The sequence below is a fragment of the Labrus bergylta genome, chromosome 24 (genome assembly GCF_963930695.1).
Source record: "Labrus bergylta chromosome 24, fLabBer1.1, whole genome shotgun sequence".
In the NCBI taxonomy this organism is placed as follows: domain Eukaryota; kingdom Metazoa; phylum Chordata; class Actinopteri; order Labriformes; family Labridae; genus Labrus; species Labrus bergylta.
The window spans coordinates 9,907,840-9,933,378 of record NC_089218.1 but is presented as its reverse complement, the minus strand read 5'-3'; the positions used below and the strand labels follow the sequence as shown (position 1 = coordinate 9,933,378).

Genomic DNA, 25,539 nt, shown 5'->3' with positions numbered 1-25,539 from the left:
TGTCAGAGCAATGAGGGAGAGGAGGGGGGGAATCCTAAAGTTGCAGCATATGTCTTGAGAAGACCCAGGCTTTTTTTTTTTTTTTCATATTCCACTCTCGAGGTTGTAATGCAGGGGGTCACGGCGCTGAAACGTACCGTGTCCTCTCGTGAGTGAAAGCAATTGCAAGCAGAGTGAACAAAATCCAATGTCAGACAGTCTCTGCAGCGGTAAAGCATCATCAAATGTACAGAGCGGTGCTTAAGAGAGGTCAGTGTGCTCTGTAGGGCAGCACAGTGCTGCTTTCAGAGAGTGACTGCAATGTCAAAAAGAACAGTTCATGCAGAAAGTGCAGATGAGACAGATTGATGTAGAAACTGCAGCTCATTGTCATCTGTTTGCATGAGAAATTTGTCTTAACAAGGCTGCAAGGAGTAACTCTATAATACCTGACACAGGTACTCTCAATTGGCTTGGCTCCATTTTCATCCCGGAGGAGTGTGCGTTTATTCAAGATGGCTCACCAGGCAGGAACTTTGCCAGGAGACCGGACATGATGAGAAAGGGTGCTGAACAAACTCCTTGGCAAGTTTCAAGTAAACACTGCAGAATGTGAAGTAAATCACCCTGATAACCAGGCTGCAAGGCAAACACTGGTGTGGTGGATTATTTTGACACTTATGAGTACAGGTTGTGATTTTGGATGCTCTCGCAATAAAGCTCACTCATGCACATGGGCGTAGTAGTTGGGGGAGGGGCTCTTTCTTCTTAAAACTCAGTAGATTTTGATCAAGAAGAGACTGTATCCTCTTTAAATGTGTGGTATCTAAAAGTATTAATGGAGGAAAATTCTGAGGACCTCAGCTTGAAGCTTTTAATGGGGCATTTGTGTAAAGGAGTTGTGGGTATAGAAATATCACAGGGGTGGCTGAGACTGTGGTGGAGGGGCCTGATGTGATCTTTTCAGGGGGCTCAGAAATCCTGGAGACCCTGCACATGCATGCCAGAATACATTACTGGTCAATTTAATCAATGATTCTGCCTTTCAACAAAATTGACAGGGCTGGACTCTGCACATCTAATCACACTGATGCTGTGGCTGAGTTCAGGTGGTCTTTAATTGCAGCGCAGAGATACAGCCGGGAGTAACTGGAAAACTCTATGGTCACGTCGATATGACGGGCTGTGTATGGTACTCCTCCATCAGCTCAGGGCAATTGTAATCAATGTTTATGAGGAACGACAGAGCCTGACACATGGGTCAGCCACGCAATCAGTCACAGGCAAGAGCTCGGGGAATGAGAGGCGGCGGTAGATGACCACAGTGAGGTTCAGGGACCTTTGGGGGTCTCGTGACGGGCTGCTAAAGAAGATAAAATGTGTTTTTATGTCTTTGTTGGACAGTGCTGTAATTGATTCTGTGATGACTTATCTGATCCGATTAAATCTTGACTGAGTAATAGAGTATCTATATGAAGATATATCAAATCTGAATGCAGGCAGAGGTTTTAATCATCACCCTGTTCATTAATGCACTATGGTCTTACTATTGTGGTGTTTTTGTGCTCAGAACTATTAAGTGACAGAAATATGGCAAAGATTTTACACTTAACCACATCATATTCCTCCACTGATTATTAAATGGAGATCAATCCACTGTCATTGAAATAATTGTCTCAGTTTTATTGCATAATTTCCAATTTGCATAGTTCCAATGAACGAGGGAACTGATACTGATACTGAGAATATATCGACATGCTGGGATTTGATGTCCATAAAGTTTGAGTTGATGGATAAGAGGGAGGGTTGAGGTGGGGGGGTAAACCCATTAGTCTCCCCGCTGACTCGCAGGTTCGGCAGGGATCCTTTTAAACAGCACGAGAGAAGAGAAGGGACCACAGCGGTGCAACTTACACACTGCTGCTCCTCTGTGCATATCCACACACACACACTCACATCGAGAGACACACAGCTGCTGCAAAGCTGCTCTGACAGCAGGTTGTAAACTGCGATCAAACAGTTGGACACTGACTCTTGAAGCGGCTGTTTTCTCTGTTGCTGGAAATGTTTCTTTGCAGGGGATTTCTTCGTCAGATTATTTCTTCCTGGATGTTTCATCAAACAAAATCCATCTCTCTCGTGACTGCACGGAGCGGACTGTGCGAAGCTGTCAGGTAGGTGCTGACTCTAATAAAATCCTCAACTCACTTTTTGCTCTTCTTTTTTCCTGCAGCAATGTAGCGATGCCTTAATTTCAAACAAATACAAATAAAGCATTGAAGTAGAACATTTGACATGATTTAGGTTTCACAGTGATTGTTTTGTTAATGATTGAATGTGAGAAAATTAAAATTTGGATTGATTTGAAATATTCTAACTAAAATTTAGCATGTGTTTTTAATTTCCTGCTCTGGTTTTGTTACAATAACTTTAACAGAAATAGATATCATATGTTATACAATTCTGAATCTGTAAAAAACAAGGTGAAAATGAACAATAACTACACATCATTAACCATTAGCTTCGCATTAGTTTAGTTTACATTTCATTAATAGTTTCTAAAGCATTGTTACGATATTGTGTGTAATTTATAAACAGACCTTATTATTTCTTAAACTTTTTTTAGTGTGAAATTGCTGCGAGGGGGAGGGGGGGGGGGTCAGATGAAGAGATTAACATCACACTTTGTTTACATTTGAAACAGGAAAAAGCATAGAATGAAACATTTGACTAAAAATGAAGCAAGGGGAGATAGTTTTGTGAATAATCACAACTCAAACAAAAAAAGAGGATCAGAGACTAGAGGTATCACTTTCTCCACAGGGGGGCGCCAAAATCAACACAAACCAAATGTTCCTCACAGGAGCTTTAAATACTTTATGACCTCAACTAATGCTTAAAGTGTGTAGTTATTATGAAGTGTTACCAAAGAAGAGGGCTTCAATGTGTTATGTTCATTCATCTTCTGATCTTTTCTGGTTATCGTAATGAATCTATTCATAATTTTAAGGCCTCAGAGTGATGTCTTTAAGATCCAACAAACATCTCAAAACTCAAAAATATCCACTGTATAGAGAGCAAAATGACAAAGAACCCCAGATGATTAAGAAAAGTGATTGAAAGTGATTGCTTCAGTCCAACAAACATGAAAGTAATAGTTATAGTGTCTTCTACCCAAAGCAATATTTGTTTAATCAGAGCTATTTAGCATACTGATATTAATGTTTATTGAGGGAATCCTGGAGAAATTAGAAAGCTATTTCTGAGAAACGTGTCTGACATTCGTCACCGCGATCAAACAACTGCTTCCTGCTTATCAGATGCTCTTTATGTTGTTATCTATCAGCCCAATGCTCCGTGTCCCACAGTCGTTTTAATTTGTATTCTGACCTTCACTGCTCTCGCATGCTCCACTGTTAATCTTATAGAGTCCATCAGTTCTTTATTTAATCACACATCACTGTTTAAAAGTTCATCTGCTGCATGTTAATGGCTTCTCATTTTCTCACAGGGACACATCCCGTGTGAAGGGACCAGTGCTTTAGAAACACGTTATTATTATGATAATCCTGAACTGCTAGCTTTTTCTTTGGGGAAGCCATCTGAAAAGGGGTAAATGGTTTGGGAATTCCGGTGAATATCAGCTTTGAGATATGACAAAGAAGTTATCAACTTAAAAGTGATACGTGGAGTAAGAAAAGCTGTCTTTCAAATTAAATGTTTCAGGTTTTATCAGCATTTTTTAAACCAAAGCACCGACCTCGGACTCCACAGGTTGCAAAAAAACAAAAGAAAGAAACTCTAAAGAACTTCCTTGTGTGATTTGACATTTTCTTTATCTATTCTTTATCTATTTCTCTTGCAGGAATCCTCCAATCTGCAAAGAGGACACATTATTCCAACCCCGGCACACATGAGTAGAATGACACGAGTTGATCTTTGACTGCACGAGCACACAATCCAGTGGGTACTTGCTCCTTAGCTGTTGGATCAGGTCTTGGACTCCCATCTTTTTTAAGATCAACGATAAATAAGAATGATGTTGAAGGTGCCTGCAGAGTGAAACTTGGTCAATACCCAGACCAAGGCCATGTCCAGACAGCCCTTTAATTCATTTGGATGAGGCGGGATGCCAACGCAGAGGGCACAAACGAAAACCAGCTGGCAAAAATGTTGAACCTGGCTCTACTTTTGCTGCAACGCTCATCATCCGCTAAGACTCTGCATCGGCAAAACAAATTCTAAGACTACTGGGTTACGTGAATGGATTATTTCTGCTGTTAGGTTTGTACTAGTTGGTGAAGAATAGATGCTGCTCTATCAGGTTCAGGGTTTGTTCCTGAGAAGTCTCTGACTAGGCTTTGAATTCATGGATCTATCCGTCATACTGGATTTCCTTATTTCATGTCTTTCATGTCCCAAAAGCAACATTTTATCACCAACGCAACTCCTTGCGTTGATTTAACGCAGGGCTGATTTGCCCTCTAATGGGGGTCTCTCAAAGGTGCAGGTCATCCGTAAAACCTCCCTCCTTTGGTTCTCCTTTCTCTGTGAGAACATTGTGGCTTCTGTCGATGGTTATGACTGCATGTGCGTGCCCTAAGGTCTGTCATTGCTCGGACAGGAACGGTGTGGTGGTGCAGTGCACCTCACGGAACTTGGAGAGCATCCCGACGAACTTGCCCAAGGACACTGTCGTTCTCTTGCTTTCATCTAACCGCATCAGACACATCACAAGGGAGGCCTTCGCAGACCTCCACCGCCTCAGGGAACTGGACTTATCTCAAAACGCCATCGAGAATGTGGAGGTCGGTGCCTTTCAAGGAATTTCAGAGAGCCTGCGGACCTTGGATCTTTCAAACAACCACCTCAGCGGCCTCCCAAAGGACACCTTCGCCAAGCTGCACGCCCGTGTCCGCCTGTCCGACAACCCCTGGCACTGTGAGTGCTCTTTGCAGGAGGTGTTAAGGGAGCTGAGGCTTGACCCGGAGACGGTGAACGAGGTCAGCTGCTACTCGTCGGTGCAGGAGGAATACATCGGACAATCGGTCATCCAAGTCCTGGACTCTGGGATCAACTTTTGCAACTTCCACCACAAGACGACAGACGTGGCCATGTTCGTCGCCATGTTCGGCTGGTTTTCGATGGTGACTGCTTACATCATTTATTACATCAAACACAACCAGGAGGACGCCAGGAGGCACATGGAGTACCTCAAATCACTGCCCAGCACGTCACATATCAGCAAGGACTACGACACAGCCAGCAGTGTGGTCTAATGTGTTTGAGAATGGATACAAGTTTACTGAGGAATAAAAATGAAGGAGCAGCAGAGAATACAGATCAAGGTGCACCAATGAGTATGTGCATTGCATATAAGGAATGAATTAGAATATTAGCTGTCTCTTTAAAGCTACAAAACAGAACTGTGAGCGTTTAAATTTGTTAAAAAGTGACCTCAAGTAGGAGACCATATGGGAAACATTTAGAGGTGTCAGCAATCCTGTCTTGTTTGCCTCCCAATGTATAGAAAGATAATAAATTCCTGCTTGAGACTTGCAGAGTCTTCTTGTCAATGAGATGATTCTGTGTATTTATAGATCGGTAAATAATGTAAACCAGTAGTTCAGATAAGGTCACCTGTAAGGACTTACATTTCAAGCTTGAACACTTGTCTCTTCACTTTATGCGTTCCTGTAATAGGTAATAACTTTGTCACTTCTGGGAGTAAAAACAATCAATTCCTGTCAGAGGAAACGTCGCTCAGATGAAGCTGCATGTCTCTGCTCCGAGACAAAAAGCTGTTGGGATTTTCTTCCCATAAGTTATCTTTTTAGTTTTTAATTAACTGCTGTTGGGTAACATGTCAGGTTCAAGAGAGTACAAAGGTAATTTTGTAAAATTCATACGTGCAGAATTTCTTTAAATTTGGAAATGGCAGTGTTTGGGCACTTCTATTGACAGTTGTCTCATGAATATAAAAAGTTGCTTGAGATAAATAGTCGAGGGAGGTGATAGGTTTTGTTGAACTATTGCAGAAGAATAAGATACAGCTAAACCATGTAAAGGCCTCTGTCCAATTAAGGATTTCTTTTTGCAACCTTTCAACTTCAGAGCAATGCCAATGGGTACTGCCAGGACAAAAAAAAAAAAAAGACATTTTAGTGGACACACGTCTTAGTTTAAGAGCACCAATCAAAACTCAAACTGATGAAAATGTTATAATTCTGTCTGTTTCATGCATAATTAGAGATAAGCTGCATTTTTTTACCTGATGTTTCTGTCACTTTATTGCAAACGTTCACACATTTTGGACATCTTTGGACATCTTTGTGTCATCATCTGTGTCTTTGTTTTTCTTTGGACATCCCATGGTTGGTGGTTTCTTCAGTTCTAACTTGACTTTCTAATTAAGACTAATAAAAACAGTGAACTTCTAATTAGACTGCTGCAGCTTTATGTTGATTCTGGTACGTTTTTTTTCCCAGGATGTATTTACAGTGAGTCGTGCCCTTTTATGGGTCTGTGAGCATCCCTGCAGGTTGCTCCATAAGTTAGACACTGCTGCTGCTACTTTGTATCGCAGGATGTTTATTTCCTACCTCCTCTTTGGACAATAAAAATAACACAAAACTCAACATTTATCAGAGTCCTGCTCCTTATTTTTCCCTCAAGAGAAGCAGGAGTGGAAGCAGAACGATGTGTTCATGTGTTTTGCGGGTTTGTCACACGCACTTTCAAACATCTTACACAATCTTGAATCAGCTCTTCTGCAGCTGTAACACACTCCTCACATTAACGTCTGCTATTTATCCCTCTCGATGCCCACAGGTCCAGATATTAAGCCCCATATATCTTCAGTTACATAGAGCTGGAAGAGGCAGAATATTAATGCATGTCTCGCAAACCCAAAAATAGTTTAAATCTATAAATGTAATGAGCCTCTGTGGAGGAGGGTTAACTTAGGATCTCACTGCTGTATCTAGTCTGGGCGTCCAGACTCATTTTAAAACAAAGCACCATTCGATAAAGTGAAAATACAACCTCTGCCTCATAATGTACTCCTGCACCATGACATACATTATATATATAAATTATATTAGATTGAAGTGTAGCCAAATGTCTGCCAATTCAGCCCTCTTTAACATCTCCACGGCTAAAAAACAAAAGGAACAAGCAATCAGGGATCTTTTATAGTTTCCTCAAACTGAGAATGTAATTTATTCAGGACTCTTACACACCCTCACATACTCTTTGCTTCACATCTGCCCTGACAGAATTTTGCATCCAGAGCATAAAACTGGAAGCTGAAGCTTCACTCCCTGATCTTTGATCCACTCTCTCATACACAAGTCGCTCTCTGTCATTCAAAACTTTCAAAGAAGTAGACGCCCTTTCAGACCAAAACAAAACCCGTCATTTGCGGAATTGCCAGAGTATCATATCAATATGTTAACAGTGAAATAACTCTTAAGTAAATAAACCATCACTTTACTGTTTTTTAAAGATGCTTATTATAAAAGGTTACTTCAGATGTATGTCACACATACTGTATATTTACCTGATATACTTGTGGTCTTCTGAATTCGAGGTAATTTGCTGAAACTACTGATGCAACATTACAGCCTTATCTTTAAGCTTTCATCGTCCTGCCAGCAAAACAACATATTTTGTGAAATGTGTGCATCCAGTTCTCACCTTGTTATTTCTGAAACCCGACCGATGTGCTGTCAAACAGTCACAACATTAATTACAGCCCACATTTCTTTGTCTTACAAGTCCCCGAGTGCTGGAGCGTACATACTAATGAACTGAATATTTTTAATTAGCTGGATGCAGTTGAGGTCATTGTGTCTCTCGGGATTCAGACAAACAAAAGGCCCCTCATTGGAGCTACACAAGCAACAAAAAGAGAATGACTGGCATCTATTTAGCAGCTGTTCTCAGCATTGAGGCAGTGCTACAGATAGAGTTTACAATTAAGGCGCAACTTTAAAATCAGGGCTCTGAAAAACACCTCTTGTAAACGTCCTGCTCCCCAAACTGACCACAAATTAAATCATCCCACGCTGTAGAATATTCAAGTGCCCACATTGCTGAACAAGCAGCAAGCAGAATGTAAATTAAAGACGCATATCCAACAACACTGGATCAAAAATAAGCATAATAAATAACATTATCTTGGGAGACACCAGCATGAATGATAGTCAGAGTTTCCATGTCATTCTCTGCCAGGGTTATATACCATCGCTGTAAGTCATCAGAGTCCTTTCTTAATGCTGTATTGTTCAGCGTTCTTATTTATTACAGTGTCGTTGATTTATGATGCACATACACACAGGGGGCACATAACAAGATGTCTTTATGGAGATTTATCACTTTTCACTGGACGGGCAATGTTTGCAGAATCCTGCCTGAAGGCCATCCTGTGTCTTCAAACATCATAAAATGAGTTCAGTAAAACATACAGGTGACTTTCATACCAGACTTCTCAACACTTACTGTAGATGTTGATTTGACTCCCAAATGTCTGCGTGGTCTTATGAGAAGGTTATTATAAAGATGATTCTCCCTGAAGCGTTCATCCAAGTAGATTTCTTAAGCTTGCCTCTATCCTTGACCGTTATTGTGCCGCCTCTCCTCTCACACACTCCTGATTCATTTAAGGTCTTGTGACAATGTGTCTCCTTTAACTGGATCAGGTGCTTCGCAGCTAAAGTCCACTTTAATATGCAGCAGATGTTGTGCACATAAACAGATTTTGTCCTTTCGTGTAGTGAGAGATATTTCCACTTTGCATTATTGTTGCATTTTGGCTGAAGACTGAACAAGTTGGGTGTCTTTCTCGACGACATTTGACCTTTCAGCCACAGTCACGCACATGTTTCCAAGCTTTGCAGAGTCGTTCTGTGAAGCTGAAACAGTTTCTCAAGATGGGCAACATGATGACACATAAGTGGAGACACAAACAAACCACTACAATGAATACAAAACCCTGTTTAAAAGAGATTCATGGAGCACATAATGTGTCATGATGACCGTCTGTTCTCGCACTAAACTGAACTAGGCATGCATGCCAATGAGACTTAGCTCGCAGCCTTGAATATGTACAAGGCCAAAGATTCAGATGTTTCATTCAGGGCGGTTTCAAAAGAGCAGATTTTAGTCCTTCTAATATGTGAGTAAAGCCAAAAGAGCTTCTAGACGAAGTCAAACAGAGAAAAAGCACAATGCGACAGAAGGTTGAGACACACCCAGCGAGGGGTCTTTCAATTTAGGATGAAGGAAGGTGCAGTGTTTGGGTTTACGGAGGAGAGGAGAATTGGAGAGCGAATGATTCACTATCATTGTGTCGCACAGGGGGCTGTTTGGGGGAACATGCTGAGAGAGGGCCCGCTCTGTTCAGGATGAAATCTCAGAGATATGAAGCATTTGAAACGTGTGTGTGTGTGTGTGTGTGTGTGTGTGTGTGTGTGTGTGAGAGAGAGAGATGAGGCAGAGTGAGATTAGAGAAAAGAATTCTGCACGTTGGCATGATTTTGATTCAGGATGCATCCGCTGAGAGACCGTTTCTTTATGTCTGTGTGTGGCAGGACTGAAATTGGAAAAATGACAGTGCAAAACGGCCAAAATTAAGAAAAGTTTATCTATAGAGCACAAACTACATTAAAAGCATCCTTAAATGGGGTCCTGAACCCTAGATTGGCAGCCACTTTAAGTGAGGCATCTCTAGATTTAATGAATGTTTGCGTTTACATTCATTAAACACAGGGAACATCCTGTGGAGAATGTATTCCTCTTCAGATTTCTTTTAGGTTTTGAGGCAATGCTCCATTATTATTTAGCACAAAGACGATACAGTACGGCTGCAGAGAAACACTTGGACCAGTCACTGCCCTCAGCAACCCATTAAAACCAGTGAGTGTCCGGAGAGGTCATTTATCAGATGCTGCAGCAGCCCTTAACACTCTGGAGCTGCAACAAAGAGCTCGTTTATATCCCTCAAAGAAAAGTTAAAACAAGTGTTTCCACACCTCAGCAGAGGGAGATTTATCATTTCTTCCTGTGGTGCTCTCAGGTCAGAGGTTTGTCTTTGCAGAACAGCTTAGAAATGTTCTATCAAAAGGTTTCTGAGCTGCCGTCAGTGTGTCATGTTCATAAATGTTCAAATGAGATGAGACACAAGTGTCACTGCTGAGGAAAACATACTGCCCTCCTGTGGGTAAACTCTGTACTACAAGTCAGAGTGCAACAGAGTTCTTAAAACATTAGAGCAGGATTGGCATGCTTATGTGAAAAAAAACACATGGATACACACTGAAAGGTATACATTAAAGATCTTTGGACATTTGGGTGTATTTTCAAATCTCTAAAGCATGCTAACAACTCAAGAAAATAAATAATGCAGGCTCATACCTCTTCATGCTCTTTAAGGGACTTTTCCTGACGTCTCTGTGGGACCATTGGACTTCTGGGTGAAGCAGGTTTTGTTCGGGAGGATCTGAAACTTGGCATTTCTTCAGATACGAAACTGAGGGAGAGAAGCGCTCCCCAGGGTGCCATGTGTTCTCATAACAAGTCTGTAAAACACAACTTGACGCCCTATTAGGCTTCAATTTAAATATTTTAAGCTCAGTGACTAAACACAGCGACAGCCCTAACCATTTTGGTGCCCCTTATATTGCAGCCAGTTTGACCACTAATCACAATATTCATACAAAAACGGGCATACAGCTTTATATTTAACACAATTTCTTTATTTTAAGATTCAAAAAAATACTTCTAAACAAACGTGAATGAAATAACACTAATATTTCTTAGAAATAAATAAAAATAACTAGTGTAACAGAACAAACAATACCAAACAGTGCAGGGAGCAAAAGTGGTCACAGACAAGAAGTGTATTTTCTTACACTGGTTAATTTCTTAACATGAATAAAAACATTAATAATCTTAACCTAATAGTGGAAATAACTGATGTTAAGTGGAGCTAGGAAACACTGACAATACTATCATCCATCCATAACAAGGTACAACAGATAAATCATTGACCCTGCACCTTACCTCCGTGTCTTTTTCACATTATTCCTCCTCTTCCTCTTTTTCCTCCCTGGGTTCCCGAGGGCTTTGTTGTTGTTTACATTACGGTCATTAATAAACGTGACATTATTCCCTATGGTCAGTGTCACTCACTTCTAGCAAGTCTCCTGCCCTCCTCCTCCACAACGAGCAGGTAACGAGCAGGTAATGAGCAGATAACGAGCAGGTAACGAGCAGATAAAGAGCAGGTAACGAGTAGGTAATTAGCAGGTAACGAGCAGGTAATGAGCAGGTAACGAGCAGGTAATGAGCAGGTAACGAGCAGGCAATTAGCAGGTAACGAGCAGGTTATGAGCAGTTAACGAGCAGGTAAGGAGCAGGTAATGAGCAGGTAACAAACAGGTAACTAGCAGGTAACGAGCAACTGTGTTGTGATGCACCAGGTCAAGCAGGAGGCAAGAAAATAGAGCCTTTTTAAATATGTGAAGTAGGCCTAGTTGTGTTTTCACGGCTTCTTTCATAAAATTACTAATTAATAGCATGAAAATGACATTAAATAAATAATATTTAAATGCATTTTTCCTTGTATTTCTTCAACTTTTCAACTCATTTGCTTATACTGCCAATGCCACGGGCCGGCTCTGCACAGCGAGAACAACAGATGAAAACTCTTCAGGAGGTGGTGTAAGTTGTGCAAATAAACATGAAACAGTTTTGGCAAACGATAACATGAATGATGCGGTGTTACTCACCTGGATATTTATTTCCGATGAGCAGCCATATTTTTAAAATCTGAAGCCAGTCAGCTTCTGAACCGTATTAGCAGACGAAGAATAGCAGTGATGCAAGTGATAACATTAACGATGCTTCATTAAGTATCCCTCATCGTGCGTCTCCTTCTTTCTGATGTCAAAACGTCTGCTGTGAGGAAATGTTATATTTATATCCCTGAAGCTCATACATCTGATAATTTATGACTCCACTCAACAGAACGAGAAACAGATTCTTCCTGGTTAACTTTAGAGTCTGTGGATTCATCATTTCTATTCATTAATTACAGTCTCCACTACTTCTTTCTCTTCTATATTTAACACCAACACTTGTACAAAAATACAGATCCAACATTTTTCCCTGAAGTGGAAACTGTAAAGAGGTTTGTGCCAATGACTAATCTGAGTCAATCAGATAAAACAGACGAAAACACTTGTTGTAGGAATGATTTTTTACTTTATCAGCTCATGCATTATTTATAACCTATGTCTCCTACACAGACGTATACACACAGACAAGTGCCGCTTTGTGTGAGTTATGTATATTGTAAAAGTGCATCCTTACAGCAGTGATGTGGGATCTATTTAGCGTGAAAATGGACAAGAATGTTAAAAAATAAAACAAAAATTCAGTAAAACCTTCATTTAAAGTAATAGCAGCTTCAGTTTTTGACATTTTCTTTAAGTTATAGATTTTGGTTGAGTTTGTGTCCTCAGAAGCACCCGAAGTGGCTCTTATACTTGTCTATTTACATAAAAATATTACAAAAAAAAAGGTGCCACTATATTTCTAAAAGTGACATCTTAGTCCTTCCCTTTTCCCGTCTCTACACATTAAGGTCCTCTGCAGTCGTGAAGTCCAGCAGGGAGTAGCGGTCCTGCTGCTCCTGCACAGAGTTAATGGACGGCCCCTGGCTGGACAGTGGCCCGGAGAGGACGGGTGGCGCCGCGCTGTCCTGGCTCAGATGATGCACCCGAGCGGCCGTGGGGAGAGCGGGGCTGCGCCGCTGGCCGTCCAGACCCAGATGGGTGCTGATCTGCGACGAGCGGAGGCTCCTCATTTGACCCTGTGCACGCTGCTCGTACAGCTCCACCGAGGTTTTCTTAAACCTGCAGGAAACAGACGCCTAAAATGTTTATCTCCAAGGTTTAAGATGATGAAATACCTACAGATACTTTGATTCTACTGAAGTAGTATCAACACTGCAGCAGAACATGCATCACGATACACCAGAAAGTGATAAATAATGAAACTTTATATCCAAAATGATCCGATTCTCTTCACTGTTTTGGAGGAAAAGTAGTAAATAATGTACTCAGTAATATTCAGGCTCACAGTTCTTTACAGGATTGATGTTGGTACTAAGATATAAGTTACTTGTCACATGGGTTTTTATTTTGTCTCCTGTTTCCAGGCGATGGGAGTTGAAAATGGACTCACAATCTCAGCAGCAAAGAAGACAGAACGACTGAAACAGACGAGGCGGCCATTGCAGCAGAGCCCATCCAGGGTTGGAGCACGAGGCCGGCCGGCATGAACACGCCTGCAACCAAAAGAAGGGACAAGAGGTGACTTTACTCAGCCTGCAATGCATGAGGAATGAAACAGCTACAGGTAAGACGGAGGCGGTATCATTATTACAATTTTTTCCCTTCATAGAAAGTCTGACTTTGATCGTTATTTTCAACAGCCATCATTTCACCCCTTCCTTGAGCGTATAAAACTCCAGTCTTATACTCGAACCAAGTGTTGCAGATCAAAACATCAACAGATTTATCATGACATTTGTGCTTGAAGAAATGAGATCTATGGCCTCAGTGTTTTCATGATAACACTGCGTTGCTGAAGAGGTCCTCAAAATGTTTGATATGTTGTGATTACCGTCTGAGATGTAAGAAACGTTCTGCTCTGTTGGGGATTGTTAATCTTCAGTAAACAGAAAATATTCTCTGAATGTCATTTGGTGAATCATCAGGGCTCACCTGCAGCTATGGGGATTCCTACAAGGTTGTAGATGAGAGCGAAGACAAAGTTGATTCTGATCCTTCGCACCGTCTTCTTGGAGAGCTCGATGCTCGCCACCACGTCCAGCAGGTCGTTCTGCAGAGAGGAAGCACCTTCGGGGTCAGACAGCTTTAACATGTGTATGCACTTCAGCACAGTCGGAGTGTTTTTACTCACGCGGATGAGGACGATATCCGCAGCCTCGATGGCCACGTCTGTGCCTGTGCCGATGGCGATGCCGACGTCTGCCCGAGCGAGGGCCGGCGAGTCGTTGACGCCGTCTCCCACCATCGCCACCCGCAGGCCTTTCCCCTGCAGCTCCTGGACTTTGGCTACTTTATGCGACGGCAAAACCTCTGCAAACACCTTCCTGATCCCCACCTGAGATTACCCAGAATCCTTTATCATTGATTTCATCTTTTAAACTCGGGTATAAAGTCTTCTCTCTTTGACTCGATGTGTCTTTTACCTGTGCTGCTATTGCTTTAGCCGTGCGTTTGTTATCTCCCGTTATCATGACCACCTCGATGCCCTGACTTTGGAGCGTGTGCACCGCCAACTTTGACTCTGCCTTCACCGTGTCTGCGATGGCTATCATAGCACAAAGGACACCTAAAGGGAATATTTATACATGAAAAAACTGCAGATAAGACATGAACATGTAAGTGTTGGTGTTTTTTGTCTTCAAGGTGTTTCTCTCACCGTCTATTGCCACCAGAATGGCAGTTTGACCTTTGGTCTCATGGCTCGCCATGGCAGCATCCACGTCTGCTTCGATGTGGTGTCCGTTTCTCCTCATCCACTCTCTGTTCCCAATCAGGACCGAGTAAGACGAGGACTCGCCTTTAAGAACGAACAAGTGAAAGTTTGTGAGGGAAAACAAGAGAACTCACTTTAAAAGGAGAAAATAAATCCTGATAAAACAGGAAGCTGTGGCCTGGCTCCTCGTTACATAACCAAGTTACCGTGCCCTTACTCTAATTGGTAAATAAAATTGGTTTTCAGTCGCAGCTCCTAAACTCTGGAATAGTCTCTCCCATGATGTCGTTTCTTTTAATCGGCTGCTATAAACTCGATTTTACAGCTCAGCATTTTATTGACCCTGTCTGTCGGTCTGTGTATTAATCTGTTTGTGTCTGAACCTATGCTGCTTTATGTGATTTAGGTTGGCAATTGGACAGACCGTCTAGAGATCACTGGTTTCTTCTTTGAGTGAGGGGCAGGCTAAATCAGATTTATTCTTTTCCCTCCTTACCCAACATGGATTGTGATGAAATGTGAACAGTGTTCTGTGAAGGGTTGTGTGTATGGACATGTGCAGAACAAATACAATTAAATAAATGTGTGCTTGTCGAAGTGTCCGTACTCTGTGATTATGTCAAGCACATCATTTGCCGTTGTAAATATCTGAATCATCTTACATTCATGAGGATTCAACTTGGTGGAGTTAAACCTTTAGAGACTTAACACAAAGTGGTTATGTTCTAAAAGCATCACTTTGCTGAGAGTCAGTCAGCTGTGAAGAAGTTGTTAAATGTTTTTTAACAGCTCATTCTGAATTGAATATCCCAGACTCCACTGAAGGCCTCTAACCTGCAGTCGTGTGCTCTGCAGGAGCGAGCAGGCTGCTTTCGTCCGTGGTGGCTCCGGGCAGCAGGAAACGCTGCTCGCTCTGCGGCGGCAGCAGATGTTGCACGCTGGAAACCCGGCAGCTGATCCCACAGCCGGGCACCGCCTGGAAGTCCTGACAGTATCCCAGCACGCCTGATCCCAGCTCCTGGTGCGTTTAAACACATGGATTAACAAAAATATGACCCCTGACTGAAGAGAGTAAACACAGGCTCATAGATGGTGAGCAGCCCTTACATTTCCTGTAAACAGAAAATGAAATCCACCTCTTGCACAGGCTCACCTCTTTGCAGTGTTTGGCGACCGCCATGCCCAGCGGGTGCTCGCTGCTGGCCTCCGCTGTGCCCACCACCGCCAGGATTTTCCTCAGAGGCATGCGGGCCATTTCCCACAACACCAACACGCGCGTCACCCGCGGGACGCCGTTTGTGATCGTGCCGGTTTTATCAAACATCACCACGCGGATCTGAGGGAGCAGGGGAAACAGAAACAGAGCAGTTTCATGACTCCAGTATTCTTGCACTCGAAGGGGAAAGTGAAAATATTACTTAATTTTCCTATTTCCGCATCATTAATCAACACCTTTATAAGTAGTTTTTTATTGCACAGATGCCTAGAATGAGAAAAGAAACTGTTTGGAGCAAAAGAAAAGATCAAATCCAGTGTTCCTCTCTCTGGAGTGTTCAGTCCAGTTCAGTCTGTGTGCAGATGTTGGATTTTAATGAGATTTTGTGGACATCTGTGAGATCATAAAATTATTTTTAGTTACAGCTAACCGTGAGTTTAAATTATCTTGCAGTATTGTCTTTCGCCACAAGGTGTCGCCACTTAATTAAGATTGAATTGGATTTGAAAGAAGTGGCATTTAAGTCTCAAATATGGTTTGCCGACAGTTTATAACTTATATTAAAAATCTGACTGTTTCATCAGTGAGTCGACGGCTAAACATGAGGTCACAGATGTTCAAGGGTGAAGTTAAAATCATGATTAGAAATAAGAAAGATGGATATACAGCTAATATATTATCTGTAGCACATGCAGTAAAATGTATGCTGTTTAAAAACATGTGGATGTCCCAGTTTTTGAATGCTTATAATGACAATATTCTCCTCTTGCTGCTCCTAATTTGAGATCAAGAAGAAGTAAAGCGCTTTGCCTTGTGGGCCATCTCCAGCGGCTCGCCTCCTTTGATCAGGATCCCGTTCTGAGCTCCGACCCCTGTTCCCACCATGACAGCCGTCGGGGTTGCCAGCCCCAGAGAGCAGGGGCAGGCGATGGACAGAACAGTGATGGAGGCCTGGAAGGCAAAGCGGACGATGACCTCGGCTCTGGAGATGTTCTGGTTGTAACCCTGCAGAAAAGCAACGCGGTCGTACATGAAAAAGCTTTTTTTGATTCAAACTTGATGAAAGAGTTTTTTTCTCTTGAAACATTCGGGGGTTTCATCGTACCGGGAAGTTTTCTTTCACAATTTCAAAGTTGACGAACCCGACAGCGAGCCAGGCCACCAGTGTGAGCAGAGAGACGAGCATGATGAAGGGCACAAAATATCCACTGATCCGGTCGGCAAACTGCTGGATGGGAGCCTGAACAACACGAGAGAGGACAGAAGGTCAACTTTTAATGCAAATAATACTTTTTATAAATGTTTAAATCATAACAGAAAATAATAAAACACTAAAATTTTCATGACAGAGACAATTAAGGAAATAATAAGGACATAAATACAAAAACATGAAATTAAAAATGACTTAGTTAGAAAAAGAGATAAACCGTCATTTCAGCTTCAAAGTGTTAAATAAAGTTTTCTCACCTTGGATGTTTGGGCCTCTTCCACCAGTTTGACTATCTGACACAGAGTGGTGTCCGCTCCGACGTGCGTGGCCTCTACCAGCAGAGCGCCGTGAGCGTTGATGGAGCCAGCGATCACCAAACTGCCCACCTTCTTACTGACGGGCATCGGCTCACCTGATGGAGATGAAAACAAAGGGCTTCCTTTTTGTTGTTTTATTTATATCTAATTTGAGGTTGTAAACAGATTTGCTGTCCTGGGTTGTTTAGCAAAAAGGAATGACATGAACGTAATCAAGAGTATTAAACATTGCAGTCACTCCCTCCTAACCTGTGATTAAAGACTCGTCTGCCATCGAGCTGCCTTCAATCACTTTCCCATCCACAGGAAACTTTCCTCCTGGGGCCACTTTGACGATGTCACCTCGCTGGACCAGATCCACCACCACCTGCTCCTCACTGAAACACACACACATTCATGAAAACGTGTTATTTATTGGGAGTTTATTGGTACAGAATACATTTAAATTAGCTAATAAATGACCGTCCTGATAAAAGAGTTCATTGTGATGAACTGGCGGTTTAAACTGGAAGTCCGAGGAAGAATAAAAATCCTTTATTTAACAGGGATGTGTCTACAGGAGTCTTTGTCAGGACGTGAGATGCACGACGTCCTGATGAAGACTCAGTTGAGCTGAAATGTTCAGTTTCGACCACCATTTCTCCACAATGAACCATGTTTGTAATCAGGACAGTCGTTTATTTGCTATTTGACCTCTGCCCCCCATCCTTCAAGGGCACCTGGTTCCTCTTCACTTTGGGACCGAGTGCAGCACTCACTCCAACCGTGTTTCTATTATTTGAAATGACAACAGTGTTTTACCTGACGATGGAGTGGTCGGGACCTAAAGTGACCACGGTGGCGTCAGTGGCTTGAAGTGACATCAGTTTGGCCAAAGCCTCGGACGTTTTACTCTGAAAGAAGGAAAAAGGAAAGTGCATTCTGATTGGCTGATGTGCAAAGTGTTGTATATTTTGCGTCAATAAATTGTGACCGCTTTCGGCCTCCTTGAGAACACTTTGGAAGAGCAGGGGATTATGGGAAATGTGGTCTTTAGAACAATAATTTCTCTTCATTATTAAAAGGCATAACACCTGAACTCGTCATCTCTGCCACTCAAACAATAAAATGATTCAGACCATCACAAGTTTACGTTCAGATTTTTTTTGTGTGGTTCATTTTCCGACCTTTGCTACGTGCTCCAGCCATCGCCCGAGAGCGATGAACACGAAGAGCATGGGCGGAGTGTCGAAAAAGGTGACGGGGCTCTGACTCGCTTGTTCCGCCATCGCTACGACGAGGACGACACAGGAGTAGATGTAGGCGATGGAGGTGGCTAACACGATCAGCACGTCCATGTTAGCCGTGTGGTGTTTCAGAGAGCGATACGCCTGGATGTAGAAATATCTGCCTCCGAATATCTGAAGGGAAGAGGAACATTTACACGCTGTGAATTAACAAACAGCAAAACACACCGGAAACTTGGAAAAGACACCCGACCCTCACCAAATGTTCGACCTTTCACAGAATGAGCTACCTCACCTGCACAGGTGTACATAGCAGGAAGAAGGCCAGGTTGAGGAGGGAGAGTCCAGGCAGCAGGTTCTGCCCCTCGGGCATTGAGCCTCCATGTTCCTGGTGCTGACTGTCCATCACCATCATGTAGATCATCAGTCCCATGACAGGGAGCCCGAAAATCAGACTGAGCAGGAAGGAGTTTCTCCACCTGGAAGGAAACATACATGTATGAATAATTCACAATACCTGAAGCCTCCATGCTGATGCAAGCCTATCCAACTTTTTTTTATATTCTCATGGTGAGGCAATTGAAAATCCGATACTTGCTGTTGAATTTCTTCCGTGTGATCGAGGTTGTCTTTGAAGCCCGCCTTCTCCAGACTGGCCTCGAAACCAAGGCTCTAAAAAGGAGAAGAAAGAGAACGTGATGCATAAAAAAAAAAAAAAAAAAGCTCAAAGATCAAGAGGAGGAAAAAAACCAGGAAGTGATTATTCACCTGAATGATTTTGATTATGTCTCGAGCGCCGAGCACTTCAGGGTCAAACTGGACCTGAGCTTTTTTGGTTGCGAGGGCGACAGAGGCCCCGATGATCCCTTTGGTTGAGGTGAGTTTGGACTCGATGTTGTGGACGCAGGATGCACATGTCATACCTGTTATCTATCAGAGAGAAAAATGAAGAAAACATGAGGCTGTTTCAGAGCGTTTAGGGAAGACGTTGTAACAGAATAGTGCGTTAGTAGACTCACAGTGAGGTTCAGCTTCCCCTGTGTTTCTTCACTGTCATCCATCAGTGTCGCTCCATAGCCCAAGTCTTCTATGAGCTGAGACACAGCAGCAGCGTTCATGACTTCTGGATCATATTTCACTTCTGCTTTTCCAGCCATAAGCGACACCAGCACTGTGCTGATTCCTACAAAAGTCAAATGAACTGTAAAACGCAATCATCCTACATTTAGACCGACCTTAAATGTTGTAAAGCGACACTTGAGGGAGCTCACCCTCGTGTTTGAGCAGGTTCTTCTCGATGTTGGCCACACAAGAGGCACAGGTCATCCCCGTCACACGAACGAAGCATTTCTGTGCTTTAGTCGCGCTGCCAGACGTGGACTGCGTCGCAGTGCCGTTGCCGATTCCTGCTTTGTCTGGAGATTTGATGTCAGGAGGGCCAGAGTTTACAGGTTTGGACTTCTCATGCCTTGGGGGGCTCTTTGCAGATTCTGTCCAGTAAAAACAAAGCAAGGAAGGAGGAGGTGAGAGGCATCATCAACAAGCGGCAGAGACGGGGAAGCTTTGTGGGTCAGCGTGCTTCAGCGTGACGACTAAGAGAAAGGTGTTTCACGTCTGAGTTTAATGCAGGAGAATTAAACCGGACCACAAGCTGATGCAACCTTTAAAAATTAACGTGCGCTTAAATCAGAGTCTCTTGAAATAGTGTCAAACATTACAATAGTGTGGAAATAATACATTATTTATCCATTTAAAAAAAAAAAAAAAACATGAAATACAACTTTTGAGTTTAAGGTACGCTATGATGGAAACAAAAGTCAGAGCAAGCAGAGGCACCAAAAGCTCCAAACCACCAAAATAAAGCTGGACCTTGACAGGAGACGAGAAGTCAGCTCAGAGTCTGCCTCAGTTAATTACGACTCTTGGCACAATGTTTTTGTCATTAAATCCAACAAGAGCCCTCCATGTCGCACTGGAGAGCATACTTGGTCTGGTTTCTATGGTAACCAGTGGAAACTGTAGTGAGTTGAATGAGAGGTGGTCCTGTTTGGTTAGCAGCTGAAAGCACTGTGCTCTCTTAAGTCGTGCAAAGATCCTTAATTACAAACAAACGTGCCTGCACCTGATCGTTTGCCTGTTGTCATGGAAAACACAGCTATATACAGAATTATTTAAAAATGTCAATGCCTTGCGTATTACCATCCACCTGTGCTACCAGCCGAAAAAAAAAAAGAAGCAAATCATCCAATCAGAAAAGAGCACCTGCTGACCTGCCCCTTCAAGAGCTTGGTCAACCATCATTCCGCGCGCAGCTTCGCTTTGAGAATCCAGCATTTTAGATTTTCTACCTATGTCATACTTCCTGATCAAACAGTAGGCTCATTGGGCGCTGATGGCCGAGTGTTTAAGTCGCACCCCATGACAGGAGGCTTTGTTTTTTTTCAAATACAGTCTTAAATTGAGCATCAGAAAGTATTTCAGTTGAGTATTTCTACCTTCGAGTGATGCGTCAAATCCCATGTCCTCGATGGCCACCCTGAGTTTCTCTGGCTCTGTCAGACTGGAGTCAAAGGTGATCGTTCCCTTTTCCTCTTTCAGTGACACCTGGATGGATTTAACTCCTGGCATCTGAGAGACCCTCCCTTCTACAGACTGCACGCAAGAGTTGCAGGTCATCCCTACAATCCAAATGGTCGTGGTCGATGTGTCCCTCTGCCAGAAGCTCGCATCTCCTCCAGGTGGATCGTCTGCCAATAAAATGGCGCCAAAACCCATTTCCTCGACACTGTCTCTTAGTTCCTGCCGTGTTACCAAAAGAGGCTGATAAACAACCAGCGCCAAGCCGTCCTGAAGAGAAACCTCAATGTGTGAAACTCCAGGTAGAACCCCGATCCGCCCCTCTATGGACTGCACACATGACTGACAGTGCATACCGTCCACTGTGATCCGAGCCACCGACTCCACACTCAATCCCAAGGCGTGGATCTCCAGTGCGATCTCTTCGGTTGTGATAACCGAGCTATCATAGTCCACTTTGGCCAAACTGTCAGGTAAAGACAAGCTCGCAGCAACAACTCCACTCAAGCCACATATTCCGCTTTCGATTGCTTGGGTCGGGTGCTCAGAGGAGAGTCCCAGAAGTTTAAAAGTTGACCTGGAACAAGTTTTTGGTGGAGGGTAGAGCTCACTCTGACTGCTATATTCGTAGGCCAAGTTGTCGAGACCTTGTTCCTCCAAGTCAACGCCATTGTCCTGAAACGAGACAAGAAACAGTTACACATTTTTCTTGGTATCTACCCTCGACTGAAGATGTTCTGATACATTTTTTCCTTCCCTATACCAACACCTTGACTTGAGTAATGTCCAGTACGGAGTGCTACTCAGGTACATGTGGGATTAAAAAATAAACACAATATTGGTGGGATTGTTTGAGGTGTAACCTAAATGTTGAGGGCTGAAGATCATCAAAAAGGTGAGTTCATGGGAATGAAGGCAGCGAGAATGATTCCACTTTAAGGTTTTTGTTAGCACAGGTTTTTTCCTTAATTTGTCAAGTGGTTCGTCCTGTTTCGGAGACAAAATATGACAACTAATGATCGGCCTCGTTCACAAAATAATGTTCAATAATTCTGAACAGGCTCAGTTAACAGATGAATCAATTAAACAATAAATCAAGTCTGCCTATATGCATCATAAACAAACATAATCACTAAAGTAATTCACTCAAACAATAAGTCACATGTGGACGCACTCGACAAAGAAAGGTGGAACAGGTCTCGTCCTTTGGAGAGTAAACAGAGCAATGAGCTCGCCTTCTCTTTGTGGGAGACCTGATTTGGGGATCTCACTCACCTGTGGCTGATTGCTGCAGCCAGCACAGGTGATTCTTGTTGCTCCTAATTGAGCTCAGGGACTCAACCCAAGGCATGACATCTCGACAGGGATTATGCAGATTTCTAACATTTTTCTAACTTTAATTCACATTACACTCTTTACTAGCAGCCATCTGTTATTGTTTGTGATTTTCACACAATAATTGAGCTTCTAACAGGTGGTTTTGGGGTCTGAGGGTTTATGGTATCAGATCAGTTCACTGACAACGCAGATACCTGATAACACATTGCAGGCAGTATCAAAGGCCAGTAATGATAATGGTATTCAATATAGATACTGAGATGGGTACTGGAATAACTGCACACAAGCAATAAAACATTTCTGCAATCAAAGCACATTTTAGCTGCTTCACATTGTCTTTGCTTTCGACTCAGGAACAACGATAACAGGCATCACTTTTCATTTCCTGTTTTGTAAGCATGCCCTCCATGTTGTCTTTGTGCTTCTTTCAATTTCCTGAGCGCAAGAGAACAAGCGAAGCTGCTGGATCGGTTCCTAAAGGGACGACTTCACGAGCACCTACGTGACCCTGTTTAACTTTTAGAAAGATGTTTTGTGAACTGACTGAAAATGAAAACATTTTATCAGCACAAGCTTGGACAGGGTTTCTCAGCACAAAGACCGGAAGGCGTCTGCTCAGTGATTTTTCGACCAATCCAGACAAGAATAAAAAAAAAAGTCTGCAAAGATCTGAGCCTCTTCCAGACCGTAGCTGATTGTGAGTCTTAATTTGAGGCCTCTTTTCAAACCCTTATGAGTCCATCAGATGTTGTAAGAGTTTAGCGTCATGGGTAAAGCAGTAAGTTGACATGTTGAGAGTTTTAATCCGCCTGTGAATTAACAGCAGGGTCACTTTTCATGCAGCCTGTCTCAGCTTCTTTCTTACAACACAGATTTGTTCTCGTCACATTCCTGGAGAGCAAAACTTGAAATAAGAATCCACAGGACAGATCTCTGTTTTCACACACTTTACAGGCTGCAGCAGAGGTGGTCTAATCTGATATAATTAAAATGATATGCTGAGTTTAAAACGGTGTAGGTGTAGGTGGTGATCTTAAATGGGGGTTCCCCTTTTTGACCCTAAAAGAGAAAAGTCCAGCGTTGCCAAAAAAAAAAACCCCACATGACCTGCTCTTCACATAATCCTCCCAACGTGACTCTACTTAAAGTCAATATTCACAAGCACATCTTAGACCATAAGAAGGGTGTCAACTCCTTTTCTATAATAATATTCCTTACAGAAATCATCTTCTTCTATTACTTTCATGCTGATTGTATCTTGTACCAAAAGTCATTTCAAGTTTAACACCTGCTGAGTCCGGCCTGCAACAGTTAGTATTTAATTTGTCCTGCATTATAACAGACCAAATGTGACACACACACCACGGCGCCCTGATGAAAGACCTCACCGGGTTTTACAGATCTAGAACCAGTAATCATCAGAAATCAGTGCGGCGATGTGTCCCCGGGTAGTAATGCAAACATTAAAACGAGTTCACAAGTCCTGTTGAAATGTTCAAAGTGCAACGCTCAACGCACACACTGACTCGGATCATCAAGCACAAACATTCAACAGCGTCTTTGTCTTCCTCTCTTATTCCTCCTCAGCAGTGAAGAGCGGTGACATCACAACGCACCTACCATAAAGTGTTTGTTCAGAATAAAGTCAAACTGTAAACTTTGTCCCACTGACCACACTGTACTTTATGGTTTGTTTATCTTGTTCAGGCGTATTGCAGCGAGGCCCAATCTGTGGGGTGAGGGTCAGCTAAGGGGCACTTAAAGGGGCTAGAAAAGGACAGTTTAGCGTGGAAAGCAGCGCCTCCTCGCTGGTGTTTAAAATCTCATTATCTTGAAATCTTTCCGTTCTGGATGCAACAGCTCGCTTGGGAGACGTTATATGGTTTGGGTTTGGCCCAAAAAAAGCTTCAACAGTGAGTGCTTTCATGCTGCACAGAAACATGAGCCGAATGTTACAAGTGATACATGAACACAGCCAATCTCTTCATTCACTTCCTGACAGTGAAACGTTTTGTCCAGGGCACGAGCCGAGAAACAAATCAAACCATGCGACTCGCACGGTGCTTTGGAATCATCAGAAAATCACTCTGCAAGAATCAACAACTGAGCTTTCTAACGCCTTAGAAATAAGCAGTGTAATACGATCACAGTGTTATTACTGATGTCAGTGGCATTTGACTGAGCTTTTTTTTACAACATTGTAAGAGTTACCTGTATGTTACTTATTTAAAATAGCCAGATTTTTCCCAGTATTACAGCTTTAGGACTATATGGTTAATAAGTATAATAGTCCTATTACTGCAGTAGCCATAGAAAGCACAAGATGAACAGGTAAACCAAACTGTTGCAGGTGGAACCCTGAACTAATACAATTCTTGACCCTTACAATATTTTAATTTGAGAGTTAAAGACGCACCTTGTGACCCTTTAAGACTTCTTAAAAAATATATTCTCCATCCTTAAAATCCTTCAAATAAGACTTAATAATCAAAGTGAACATGTGAGCCTGCTCATAGAGGACCAGGGTTTTGAGGCTGTACTAGATGCACGAGCTCTCCGTAGGCCTTACCTTGAGCTCTCGCGCGCTGTGTCTCGCGCTGCAGGTGTAGTCCATACAGATCTGCTCCCCGCAGCCCGGCGACGACTTGGACACATACTTGGAGAGACTTTTTGGAGACTTTTGAGAAAACATTGTTTTACAGTTGTGCCCTCGCCCGTCGCTTGCCTCTTATCAGTACCTTTTTCAAAGTCAGAGGGCAAAAGTCCGCGGAGAGGAAGCGCGTCGTCCGCTGTGCTGAGATAAGAGGAGCGCAGCGCGGCGCCGCTGAGCTCTCCGCTCAGACGTCATGTTTCTGCGGAATCACCGGAGAAGATGGAGGGACAAAGCCTCCAACTCACATGACTTCTGCATGCAAAAAGAGCGTCAATGCACGGTCCAAAACAGCGTCATAAAAGTTCATTTAAGGCCATAAAGGTGGAACTGTATTCTCTCCTTACCTGCGATGTTTTGAAGTTAGAGTTAGGTCAACAAATAAGGCCATCTGTAGGAATATTACTTATATTAAACTCCAAATAAATATAAATAACGGATTATTATTTTGG

General features: G+C 42.7%; 2 protein-coding genes across 2 annotated transcripts; one reads left to right on the top strand and one right to left on the bottom strand.

Annotated features, from left to right (window-relative positions):
- The first annotated feature begins 1,952 nt into the window (after positions 1–1,952).
- Positions 1,953–6,611, top strand: LOC109984172 (leucine-rich repeat-containing protein 3-like). Its single transcript, XM_065952016.1, has 2 exons — positions 1,953–2,153; positions 3,845–6,611. The coding sequence occupies exon 2, from the start codon at positions 4,467–4,469 to the stop codon at positions 5,256–5,258; it is 792 nt and encodes a 263-aa protein (XP_065808088.1). The 5' UTR covers positions 1,953–2,153; positions 3,845–4,466; the 3' UTR covers positions 5,259–6,611.
- Positions 6,612–11,943: 5,332 nt separating this feature from the next.
- atp7b (ATPase copper transporting beta) lies at positions 11,944–25,310 on the bottom strand. The gene is made up of 21 exons (XM_020634186.3): positions 25,007–25,310; positions 21,018–21,774; positions 19,794–20,012; positions 19,542–19,705; positions 19,291–19,452; positions 19,121–19,194; positions 18,818–19,001; positions 18,463–18,696; positions 18,098–18,189; positions 17,546–17,673; positions 17,237–17,391; positions 16,875–17,009; positions 16,580–16,774; positions 15,707–15,889; positions 15,388–15,571; positions 14,497–14,637; positions 14,264–14,406; positions 13,972–14,175; positions 13,773–13,890; positions 13,231–13,333; positions 11,944–12,899 (listed from the first exon to the last, which is right to left on the bottom strand). The coding sequence occupies exons 1-21, from the start codon at positions 25,127–25,129 to the stop codon at positions 12,617–12,619; spliced, it is 3,981 nt and encodes a 1,326-aa protein (XP_020489842.2). The 5' UTR covers positions 25,130–25,310; the 3' UTR covers positions 11,944–12,616.
- Positions 25,311–25,539: the final 229 nt, after the last annotated feature.